The sequence below is a fragment of the Amblyomma mixtum genome, chromosome 3 (genome assembly GCF_055824585.1).
Source record: "Amblyomma mixtum isolate Tamu chromosome 3, ASM5582458v1, whole genome shotgun sequence".
NCBI classification, from domain to species: domain Eukaryota; kingdom Metazoa; phylum Arthropoda; class Arachnida; order Ixodida; family Ixodidae; genus Amblyomma; species Amblyomma mixtum.
The window spans coordinates 33,447,840-33,461,011 of NC_143014.1; the positions used below are offsets into that span (position 1 = coordinate 33,447,840).

At 43.9% G+C, this 13,172-nt stretch overlaps 1 protein-coding gene across 2 annotated transcripts in view; it reads right to left on the reverse strand.

Moving 5' to 3' along the window:
- Positions 1 to 10,003, reverse strand: part of LOC149349620 (uncharacterized) — a 29,280-nt gene extending 19,277 nt beyond the window's left edge. For both annotated transcript variants that reach the window (XM_089578649.1, XM_089578648.1), the window contains exons 1-4: positions 9,767 to 10,003; positions 6,599 to 7,530; positions 4,439 to 4,668; positions 841 to 979 (exon numbers count right to left, since the gene is read on the reverse strand). In XM_089578649.1, the coding sequence (XP_089434775.1) occupies positions 841 to 979; positions 4,439 to 4,668; positions 6,599 to 7,530; positions 9,767 to 9,953 (1,488 nt within the window). In that variant the 5' untranslated portion in view covers positions 9,954 to 10,003. The remainder of the gene's footprint in view (positions 1 to 840; positions 980 to 4,438; positions 4,669 to 6,598; positions 7,531 to 9,766) is intronic.
- Positions 10,004 to 13,172: the final 3,169 nt, after the last annotated feature.

Consider the following 13,172-nt stretch of genomic DNA (forward strand, 5'->3'; position numbering starts at 1 on the left):
TGACAGTATTTTCAAAGCGAACTAGATGGTCGGTTGTGGAGCATGCTTTTTTAAAACCACACTGCTGAACATCGAGAAGCTCACGTGCTTCTAGCATGAAGGTTAACCTGATATTCAAGATGGTCAAGTATGAAGACATCACAGCATTTTGACAAGTTTATACAGCCTCTGTGCAGGAACAAAGTTAGCTGCTGCATAAAAAATTACCTACCAAAAGGCATAGAAAAACTAAAGTGAAGGAGACTATAACTCATGTTCTTAGTATTATGTTTATTAGTACAGTAAAATAATTGAACCCCTTGCAATTACCTCTCTCTTTTTATCAATGGTAAAAGGTGTTACCTTGGACAAGAAATGTGCTATTCCAAAAATGATCTTGTATTTCACACCACAGTGGTTCACTCATGACATCAAAAATTTTTGCTCTATGCTTGGGCCAACCACATGTGGTGACTTTAAAGGGGCTTCTTGTCATTTTTATGCCTTTTGCGCTTCAAGCTATTTACACACCACTCTAAAATAAGCAGCCCGAGCAAAAAAAAGTTTGTTGTTTATTCATGTTGTGAGCCGTTACTTTTTACAAACAAACAAAGCTCAGCCAATGACTTTGCTCACTGAAAATTAGTCACTCGTAGTGTGGGGAAAGTTTACAGAGTGATTGCATGAACTTGATGTTAACACAATTTCTTCTGTTAGTAAAACCCTCTTTTTTGGTGAAATCTGTGTGAACGATGTCCTTGAAAGGCAATGCATTAATCTAGACTGATGCATAATTTGGATTTATAGTCCCTTTAAAGAAACTACAGCCAGAATCCCAAAGCAAATAGTACAAGCACGTACCGTAACCTCGGTTCCACAGTGTACTACAGGCTCACAAACCGGCTCAGCCAGGTCACGAGGGAGTGAGCCTGTCGTGTCACATGACACAGAGATGTATGAGTACGAACCTCTTGCATAGGGATCAGTGAACCATTTGCTCCTGCCAACAAGAAATTGAATGTGCACAGGTTTGAGTATGGGCAACATATCTGAATTCGGTTTGGGCACAAAAAAAGAGACATCCAGTCAGCACTCCTTGAAGTCAAGCTGAAACAGTTTTTAAAGGGACAATGAGGACAAATTGATAGGGTACCACGTTCTAATCACCAAGAGACCATGCTAACTGAAAACGGAGACTTTATAGGCTAGAAAAGGCCAAAAAATGAAATACGAAATAAAAATCAAGTGTCGACAATGATATTTGGGCGTAGATTCCAGAGGCTATGCTACAATGACATTCACTTCAACACAGTGGCAACCCATCCTTTTCAGTAAGGACATCACAAGTTTGAATCGACTGGTGGGAAGATTTTAGAATCCAATTTTATCAGTTATAAATGCGTCTTTTGCTGCCAAAAAATGTCAACATAGCTAGAAAAAGCCAGGGATTCAATTTTTACTGGGAACTATAATTGGATGGAGATGTCCTCGGTGTTCCTTTAAAAGGACCAGGACAAATGATTACAGCTATGTAGTCATACTGGAACTAAACTCTGTCATCCCATGCTATGTTTCAAGTGCTAAATTTTCCAAAATATCTGCACGAAAAAGAAAGGCTCATCATGCATGAAGTGGCAATTTCATAAACACTTTGGATTCTGTGTTAAAAAATATTCAACCAGTGGGCGTGATACCATCACGAAAAGCTCAGTTCGCACGGTCACAGTCACATATTAGGCAATACCTTAAATACTGTTTCGAGCTCACTTACAGACAAACCCAGACGTTTTACTTTTCTGGTCTGCACTGTAGCCTTTTTCAAAACCTAGTGCTACAAGCACAGACTGAAGTGGCTGACAAAGCAGACAGAAAGCTACACAAGACATCTCAATACACATAGATAATCAAGCTCTTTCATGGGTATCCTCTTGTAATATGCATTTACACACCAAACCCATTGCCCCCACGGTAAAACAAGCCATAAAAACAGTCATAGAAGCTAGAAATTTTACAAAGGAAAACCAAGCTGAATCCCATTTTTTTGTCGTTCGACGAAAAAATGTCCAAGAAACACATGGTTTCAGAGAACGCCCCTCACAACACCCCCCACGAAGAGTGACCTATAAATCTGCCCCGCAGTCCCAGTGTCCCCAGGTTCGCCCACTCGGTATGTTTCCACACGTGCAGATGGTTGCTAAAGATATTACTAAACCAGAATTTGACGAAATTTTGAACGTGGCAGCGAGGAAATTGTTTAGCAGCTGGGAAGAAAAATTGAGTAACTCCACCGGACATTTTTATTGCTTGCAGTTGCAAATGTGTGATCCACAGAAAATCGTATGAACAGGGAACGTATCAATAAGATTATACTGCACTTTTTGTCATCTCCTGGTAACTTAACAACTGCAGCACCAAAGTTTTGGCTAGTAATATTAGTTGACTGGAATACTCTAGATAAACATAAGTTTCACCTTGAATTGTAATTCATACACCCAGGTTCTGTAACAACAAAACACCATGAAGGCAAAGTTCACTTGCAGGCACATAATGTAAGAAATGCACGTATAATTCAGCAGCAGAAAGTGAACAAGGACGTTGAAGAAACATACAGACGAGGACGATGCTGCAGCATCATCCTTGTCTATACGTTTCTTCAACGTCCTTGTTCACTTCCGGCTGCTCAATTATACGATCATGAACCAACTAGCTCACCAATCCACCTTATTAAGAAATGCACCTTTTATGCTTTTTGTTGTTTATGATGCACTGCGACTAAATAGGAGCAGCTGAGGAGCTCAAACTAAAGCCAACTCAACAAGTATTAAAACCAGAAGTACTTCCTCACTGGTTAGCATTCGTGATAAAGTGTTGCGTGGAGGAACAGGATTAAAGAAAGTAAACACAAGTGCTATACTCTGTCCTTAAGTGTTTGCTCTCTATCAACCTGTTCCTTCATGTAGCAATATGTTGCAAGTATAAATACTAATTAGAATCTGCAAGAGACCCAGGTGGTAAGATTTCTACCTTTGTTTCTAGCCGAGATATGCAATCAAGAATATATTTCAACTTCACTGGCAAACTCGGCCAAGGTTTTCCACATGAATGAATTACGGTCACTGTTTTGTGCACAAGAATGACCACAGCACGGAGCTAAGAATAGTTGAGTTGGGAAATTCCTTGAGATAAGGAAAGCCCTAAAGTGATCTCTCTCCGTAAAAGAGACACTTGAAACCTCAGATAACATTTTGAGCTGCAAACATTTTCATAACTATTCCAGTCCACAAGTCCTCCCACACAATAACCTAACAATGGCATAATAATTTTGTAATACTCCACAGTATTTCTGCAACGAGACCACATGACAGCTTTTGTGTAACTGCAACAAAGTGTTGAGATGTTAGCAGCTTCAGTATATATGAGAATAAGCAGCATTGAGACAAACCTAGATTTGAGTTCATATGGACCTTGAAGCATTCCAAGGATTGACAGCTTTGTCTGCAAATATGCACGTTCCAATTTCTACGTCCAAGAATGAGACATTGTTTTGAGTAGCCCCTACTGCCTTGTGACAATGACTGAGGAACGAAGTAATGAATAAATAAACTGCACACTGAGGCAACAAAGAAAAATGGTCATAAGGTTGACAAATGACAAACAGAATTTCACATGCCAAGGCAACACTGTATTCTATGAGGCATGCCGTAGTTACAGGTGTTCATTAATTTCAATCACTTGAGATTCTTTAGTGTACACCGAAATCTCAGCATGAGGGAGTTTTTGCATCATTACCAGCACTCTCAGACAGTAGTTATACAGCCTATGCTCAATACACATTAGAAATGCAGTTATAAAAGATGTTAGTAGTCAAGCTGCTACAGTGTGCACTTGTGTTACTACCAGATACTGAACATAAAAGTTTTCAAACTTTATGGACCCAAGGTGCCCCGATTATAAATAAATTGTGGGGTTTAACGTGCTGAAATGACACATGGGCTACAAGGGGTGCCGTAGTGGAGAGCTTCGGATTAATTAAGACCATCTGGTGTTCTTTAATGTGTGCAGACGTCGCAGAGCACACGGGGATTTTCGTATTTTACCCCATGGAAAGCTGGCCACCGCAGCCAGGATCAAACCCGCGACCTTGGGGCCAGCAGCCGAACGCCACACACTGAGCCACTATGGCAGGTTCTGTGCCTTGCTCGGGATCACACGAAAAATAATAGACAAATTCTCGAACCATGAAAGAAGAGCAGCGATTTCACATTAATCAAAATAAACAATGAAAACAACCTTCTTGAAACCTAACTACACACGAAAGAAATGTGACAAAGGATAAATCAGCATTTAGTTGCTAACACATTGCAACAGCCTCAGCCTGGCTGCATGCTGTAGTGGATAATTGTTGCCATACTCCAAATCCCATAGTAGTGCCGTATGTCATGCACTTGGTATTACGTACCGCTCAATCGCAGATGGTAAAGGTAGATCTTTGTTCCCAAGGACGTGGACAAGGACATTGTGGCAGCCGATGCGCACGTCATCATCACTCAGCGTTTCCATGTACTTTGCCCCTTCTCCAGTTATCCATGCACACAACAGGTTCGGCTGATGACGCACAGCATTGAATCTCCCAATGTACCTGAACCAAGAGGTATTGAGCTGACTGTGTGTAACCCACGCAGACATGTCCTGCGGAAAATCCACGGGAAAAAAATTCCTTGTAAAAACTATGTGACAATAACGGCAGGCAAAAAGAACAAGGTTTGTGTGATAACACATATTACATGTGAACAACATCAGCAATTCATTTATTTATTGGTACTACAGAGTCACTCGACTCAAAGTAGGGGTGAGCATGAAATTGAGAAGTAAATTGGCATCGTAAGCAAAAGGCATTATGCAGAAGCTCCATTCAAAAACTTACAACATAATATAAACATTGCACAGGTGACGCTCTCAAATTAGCAACAAACATTTCCACATTCAAGCTATACACTATACATTTCAGTCATTTATTCAATTTGCTAATGGTTCCAGCAAAAAAATGAGAATTGGAATGTTTTGCTATATGCTCAATATTCCTGGATCATACTCACATTACTGTAACATGTGCTTACATGCAAAACAAACTTTTTCTCCATCTGAAGGCCCTTTTTTTGTTTCTTTGAATGTTAGGAAACAATATGGAAGGTACATATGGATATAGAGTACTTGACATGCCTCACCAAAAGCCAAAAATTACATTTCTTATGATGATAAACATGGCAGCAATCCTTCAAAGTTTGTTCACATTTAAAAACATAGAAACAATAGCTTTTGAAGTAAAGCTCTATAATGGCAACACAGACTTGAAATTAAAGATTTTTTTTTTATGAGGGTTTAACGTCACAAAGTGGCTCAGGCTATGAGGGATGTGAAATTAAGGATACATATGATAACACTGCAGAGCATCCATAATAAAATGCATTTAAAAAGAGCAAATACATTTCAAACCACTGTTTTTAAGGGTGACACATACTCATAAAAAACATGGTTGTTATTAATAGTGCTGGCAGTTAAATTTAATTTTAAATCTGCTTTGTTGTGTTCAGATTTATGGCACGTAAGGGGGATGTGGGTTTCAGAGGTGAAATTTTATTTTCTTTGCACAAAGCAATGAAATTTGGCATGCTTCTTTTAAAGTCCACTGAATGCTTAAATACGAAATTTCACTAAAATATCACAAGCAGTTTTGAAATTATAAACACTTATGTGCTTCATTGCTACACCAAACTTGCAAAAAGCTTGGCATGACAACAAAACATGATAGGAACCTGCAGTTGCTCTTAAATTTTAGCCACAGGAATGGTTCATGCAGTGACATTCTCCAAATTTTTTTAGCAACCTGATTTCTTTCTACACAGAATGCAATATTCATGCTTGCATAATACACTCAGTAGTGTACTAACCAATCAGTGACGGATTTAAAAAAATGAGAAAGTAATTAAAAATATAGGAGTGCTGCTGCATAAAGAATTTATTAAGGAACTCAATGCAACAAACCGCATGAAATCTGTGAAGTCATTGTCATGCTACGCTTTCTGCAAGCAGGGCAGTCAGGTAAAAAACACTTTTGAGAAAACTGGCTCTGGAGTTGTACAAGCAGTCCATACCCATCAAAATGCCCCAGGACTATAATGTTCAGTGTCTTTGGCTATGGGGGCCTTGTAGACGCGTGATTCTGATGAGAGGAGAACTGTGGTGAAACCAGTTTTCCGGTGACACCAATCTTGCCGCAAGCAGCAGTGCAAAAGCCGAGCTATTGCACCTGAAAATCTGCCATTTTCGCCGAGATTTTATCCAGTTTTTTGCGACCTACGGTCACGAAAATATTTTTTTAAGTCAGTTCTGGGTTGTTTTCAGGGAAAACTTTTCAAAGACCTTAAGACACCAAATCTGCTGCTTTCTAAAATTGATTTCTTTCGAGATTTTCATGGTTTGAAAGCCATGTACCCCCTTAAGTGGCTGACGCCCTTATGCGCTAAACACAAATTTCAATAATTAAATCGGCATCAAATGGTACTGAAAAAAGTTAATTTTTACATCATGGTACACTGAACAAAGTGAGAGGCAGGCTTACATCATCCTCCACCTTGTTACCGCAGTGGTTGAACCCATCAAGCCACAAGACTTGGAACATGTCTCCAGGCTTCCAGAAGGGCACATCATACTTAAGGAATACCTTGTTAATTGTACCAAAGCCCAATGACCGGATAGCCAGCATTTTCTTCTCAGGAAGTGGTGGCTCAAACATGTGGGAGGCGTGTGCCTTGAGGCAGCCTAGTGGCAGGGTAACAAATACATGATCTGCTTTAAAAACGGAGCCATCTTCACAGGTCACAGTAATCACTGGCTTGTTGCTACCCAGAGGAACAGCTGCGAAAGATGTCTTCAGGTGACTCTGCGACTTCTCAGTAATATTGCAGTTGTTCGACGCAAGGGGTGCTACTGAGGTCGTCACATTTGTCACACATTTCCCCAGTTGCAGCCACTCGGAAGGAATACCTTGCAAAATAAGATCCACAAACTTTTGATAGCCATGCTTGAGCTCGGTCACAATGTTCCCATCACATTCGTGGTACTGCCCAAAAAACAAGGCAGAGACGTCTGTCAGGGAGCTACAGCCCTGAATTTCTAGCTGCAAGCGCACAGCCCAGTCATAGCAGGCCTCAATTAGCTTGATCTCGTCCTCACTGAAACTGTTCTTGCTTATATAGTCAAGCAGGCTGTGGCGTAAGAAGTGACCAACAGACTTTTGAAAGACACCTGGCATATTATCTCGTCTGCCACTCGTCGACATTTTCTGGCACCTTTCCAGTGCCTCTAAAACAATGGAGCTGACTTCAGTGGCCACATGACCTTGCTCTTCGGTAAGCTGGGCCCAGGTGTAGAAATGTTCCAAATAGTATGGGCAGTCGTGGTCGACCAATCCGTTTTCTTTGGCAAGATGAAAAACTGCATTTCCGGCCTGGCCATGGATCCACTGGGCTCCACACTCAATGTAGCTGTCACCTTCACAGAGGAAAACACGCAAGTACCAATGAGCGTGCATTCACAATGCACCATAGATGGGCATGAAAAAGTCTTACTAGCTAATCAAAAATGTTTAAAAGCTTATGAAATGTTAAACGAAGGCAACAATGAGATGGATTACAGTGGACTAGTTTGAGTCAGAGAGTAGAAATAAGTATATAGGAGGACAGTAATCATCACCATCAACCTCACTACTCCCACTGCAGGGCAAAGGCCTCTCCCATGTCTCTCCAATTAACCCTGTCCTTTGCCACTTTCAAACTTCTTAATCTCATCCGCCCACCTAACTTTCTGCCGCCTCCTGCTATGTTTGCCTTCTCTTGAAATCCACTCCGTTACCCTTAAGGACCACCGGTTATCTTTCCTTCGCATTACATGCCCTGCCCAAGCCCATTTCTTCCCCTTGATTTCGACTAGGGTGTCATTAACCCGCGTATGTTCCCTCACCCACTCTGCCCGCTTCCGATCTCTTAACGTTACACCTATCATTTTTATTTCCATAGCTCGCTGTGTTGCCCTTAACTTAACCCGAACCCTCTTTGCTAGCCTCCACATTTCTGCCCCATAGGTGAGTACCAGTAAGATACAGCTGTTGTATACTTTTCTCTTGAGGGATATTGGTAAACTGCCATTCATGATCTGAGAAAACCTGCCATATGTGCTCCACCCCATTCTTATTCTTCTAGTTATTTCCCTCTCATGCTCCGGATCAGCGATCACTACCTGCCCTCAGTAGACATATTCTCTTACTACTTCCAGCACCTTGCTACCTATTGCAAACTGCTGTTCCCTTGTGAGACTGTTGAACATTACTTTGGTTTTCTGCATGTTAATTTTTAACCCCACCGTTCTGCTCTGCCTGTCTAACTCATTGATCATGCTTTGCAGTTCATGTCCCGAGTGACTTGGCAAGTCAATGTCATCAGCGAATCGCAAATTACTTAGGTATTCTCCATTAACACTTATACCCAACTGTTCCCATTCTAGGCCCCGGAATACCTCCTGTAAATGGCGAAAATCTTTCCCAGCCCAACTGGTTTATGGAACAATTTCCAGTCGGTTCCAGTTGGAACCAGCTGGGATCTAGTTGGTTCCAACTGGAAATTGTTCCATAAACCAGTTGGGCTGGTGGAAATTGCTCCATAAACCAGCTGGGCTGGGAAAGATTTTCGCCAGGAACAGGCGGTGAATAGCATAAGCGAGATCGTGTCCCCCTGCCTGACACCTTTCCTTATTGGAATTTTATTGCTGACTTTATGGAGAACTACGGTAGCTGTGCAGTCGTTATAAATACCTTCCAATATTTTCACATAACACTCTTCTACACTCTGATTCTGCAACGCCTGCATGACTGCTGAGGTTTCCACTCAGTCAAATGCTTTCTCGTAATCAATGAAGGGTATATATAGGGGTTGGTTATATTCTGCGCATTTCTCTATCACCTGATTCATAGCGTGAATATGGTCTATTTTCGAGTATCCTTTACGAAAGCCTGCATGATCATTTGGTTGATTGAAGTCTGAGGTTGTCCTGACTCTATTAGCGATTACCTTAGTAAATACCTTGTAGGCAACTGACAGTAAGCTAATCGGAGGACAATAGTAGCAAGCGATAAAATAAGGTAAGAAAAATGCCGGTCGTCACGCTTACAGTGGATACGAGCGGCATGATTATATAATTCGAAAGAGGCAGTGTCTGGGGGCGCTCTTCCCAGTGAAAACAGGCTTTATTTCGACTGCGACACGCTTTCGCAGGTGGCGTAACGTTTCCAAACTCGCCTTAGGTCCGGCTGAAGTGATAGCATTATCGTTGATGCGCCGTGAATGGGTGTGTCACACGCCCCTCGTAAACAGCGAGCACACTAGCAGCTACGTCGCAATCGCTCGTAAGCAGTGTGATAAGTATATGTGAGCGGGCTACTGATGACTTCATTTCAAACTCGTTCCCAGCTCTCGTCTTTTAGCGACAGCGTCAATTCCAAAGGCGCGCAAATGTAAACGTTGATTCAAGAGCCGTTTAACAACGCATGAGTAAAAACACACTGCTATCACAAACTTGGCACTGTTTGGGTCTTAAGCTTTCTTACGCACTCATTTGAAACGATCGGTTTGCATGCTCAAGAAAGATACAAAGACGACTGCGCGACAAACAATGACTTAACAAGAGCAACAGAAGAGCTTGGATGAAAAAAAGAGGTTCACAGGAAAAGACTCACCGAAAGGTTTTGAAAACGTCCTACCACCAGGTCGATCTCTGGCTTCAAGAATCGTGACATTTCTAAATCCGTGCGCAAACAGGCGATTTGCCGCTGTCAGACCAGCAACACCCGCACCGATAATCAAAACTTTTGCAGTGATTTCATAGCGACCGCCCACCTCAAACAGTTCTTCAGAAGAAGCCATCCCGGCCTCATCCTCCACGATTCATCGGCTCTGTCAGCCGTCGGCGTCGGCTCCAATCCAAAACACGCCCATAGTGGCCAACTCAACCCGGACCAATAAATGGCTCCATGGGGGAAGGAAAGCCAGGAAAATGTTTTCTTTCCTCCATGCATGGCCCATAACAGCAAAAGAAGATTGTGGCGTTGGAACATGCTGCAAGCCCGTGAAAGCATTGCAAACCCTGCAAGCACACGAAAGAGCTACAGATCTCTCCTTATCTTGAGTATGTTTCTGGTGGAGGAGGAGGATGAGGAGGAGCAGTTATCCGTTCCCGTCGAAATGAGACGGATTGATTATTCAATTCCACGCAGTCAAGCAAGAAGAGGTAAGCAAAGAGGGGAAAAAGAAACATTTAAACTGAAACTGTATGATCGACTTCAATAAAGGGCTTCCCTGGTGAGGATCCTTACCCCCCTCTCCCTCAAGAACACGGATCATGACATATGGTTCGTTTAAATAAGTGTTCTTCTCTCTCTCCCTCTATAAGCACAGCGTTCTGGGTCACGGGGTAAAACTGATCCCATTAAAAAAATTCAGTTTGGAACCAGTTATACCAACAGGTCAGCAAAATGGGTAGTCCTTCTGGTTTTCGCAGTTCCAGTTGGGCATTCCAGTTGGTTCAGCCAAGTGAACCACCCAACTGGTTCCTGAGGAGGATCATCGGAAAGTAGTCTGTTATCGCTACTTCCGGGTTTCAACTTTTTCCCCCGGCTCGCTTGCTTCATGGTAGTCGATGTGCTAATATCACTCGTAATACTAATTTATTTGCACTGTAATACTGCTGATAGTACTTATCGCAAGACCAATGCGACATCGACTGTGCTCTGCTTCGTAGTGTGCTTTCGCACGAAATGCAACCAAAATAACGTAGTTATGGTATGAGGCTTTTTATGCGTATGCAGTGCAATGTGTTGAGACGCGCTGTGAGCACAGTGACATGAATGGATAGTTTGCTAGCCCACTGGCAGCCTTTACACGCTGTGAGGAAAATGCATGCATTTTCCTCACAGCGTGTAAAGGCTGCCAGTCCAGCACAGTTGCCAGTTTACGTGTGCGGTTTAGAAGATGATATATACATATATCATCTGCTGAACTGTGCACGTTTCAGCCCTTCGTAACGCGGCGGAAACAAATATACAATGACCAACGCGTTAAGCTCATTCAAACGCACGTTAAACCCACTGTCATGCATACAGCACGCAAGCTCTTCAAAAATCTATTATAGAGATAAAAGGGATGACAGGAATTTTCGACCAAAATATATGCTTTCACGAGGTTTTTTGCAGCCAGGATTCGATCTGTCCTATACAATACGCTTAAAAGAGGACTTTAAAAGTCTGGTGCTATCTGTGCCTTCTCAAAGGTGCCTTAAAGGCGATTGAAGATTTGGCGGGAAAGGCATCTTATTTTGGCGGGCTTTTCGGCCTCTGTATGGATACGGGTCAGAAGACTGGTTCTATGTCAGCCCTATTTAAAACATCTTATAGACGACAGAAGTATTGGCGGGAAAGCTTCCAATTTTGCCGGGCTTTTCGGGCTTGTGGTGTGCGAGGTTGAAGACTGGTTCTATTACTGATCTCTTCAAGACAAATAATAGACGACAGAGGTTTCTGCAGGAAGGCACGTCTAATTCTGGCGGGCTGTGTCAGCTCGGCATTCTTCTCAGTGGGCAGTTGCCTGTCTAGACGCTGGCAGGCGGCGACGGCGCCGCCATATTTGCAACCACCACGATGCACGCTTGAAACGGCGCGCGCGCTCTTCAGAATTCCTGCACCAAGGCAGCCTGATTCATGATGTACAGATACCTCATCGTGGTGCTAACTCTAGGGGCGCCTGTGTTCAAACATAACCCTTACCGCAGCTCTGCCGTGTTTCAGCAGCGGATCCCTCGTCTCTCGTCCGGCTTCCCCGCTGCACGGCGGCCATTTCTTGTGCCTTCGTGCTCTCCCCTTGCTATTCACGCCACCGCTATGCATGTGTGAGTACCCTGTGGACCTCCCATCATCGCCCGGTGCTCGTCCTGCGGCGGTCTTAGCGCTGTTGGGATGCAGGCAACGTGGTCGAACTGGAGAAGGGACGAGGAAGATCGGAGATGGGGTTACGAAGAGGACACTGAAAACTTTCTTATACAACTATTTGCATTATGTACAAATAACGAGCAACTGAGAGCTTCTCAGCAATCGGGAGTGTCGGTGAGAGAGAGCTTCTTGGCCGTACTCGATGCCGAGTTTTATAGGGTTATCCTTCCCTGAAATCCCTAAATGGAGGTCAGGCCTGCCGAGGAAGGCGTCTTTTAAAAACTTCACTGTAGCACTCATCACACACAGGGAACACGCCCCCGTCACGTCTTGAGCTTGAGGGTGAGGAGGATGCCATTTCTGTCGCGCAGACAACGGAAGGTCCGCGAGTAGCGTTCCCGCGGTGTGCAGGTGGTCTCACTTGTTAATCATCAGTGCAAGGCCAAGGCTACGTGCGAGGCCACGCCGGGTTGGGAAACCGCTCGCCGGAAACTTCTCTGACGACGGATTGCGCTGACCCCCAGCTGACCCCTGGGTCCTCCCTTGACGGTCCATTACGGCTGCCCCTGGCAACTATCTTCGTCAAGTAGATGAGAGTACACTGGCAGAGCTGCGCTGGCTGCTTTCACAGGAGGCTTGCTGTCGCCGCTGCTACGCCCGACGAGAGTCCACATTTTAATCCACTAATGCTGGAGGACATCCCGGGCATAACAGCGTGAACCTTACGTGTGTCTGTAGCCCTATCCGCGTCACTGCCTATATGCTATAGCAAGGTTACACCGGGGGTTCCTTTGTCCCTCATGCGGTTTCCTCGCTGCACGGTGGATATCGCGCGTTCTTCCCTTCACGTCACCACTGCGCGGTTGTATCCGTCGGACTATGTCGCTGTTCGACCTCCCCGCCGTGAAGCGACCATTGAGGACGCACACCTCTTCGCACCATCGCTGCGTATCTTCCCCTATTCGCAAGGCGTTTCTACCGTGCTGCTTCCAGTCCGCGCGCCTCTGAAGGCTGGTTAACCTAGCGAATGAGCGACTGAGCGGCGCGTCGCAGCGAAAATTTCCAACTTGTTTGAACCTCGTCGCTCGCCTCTGCGACGATTCAAAAACAGGTTTTCGCCCCTCGGCGGCAAGATTCGCTGGCGTTTGCGCTTGCATGTGAA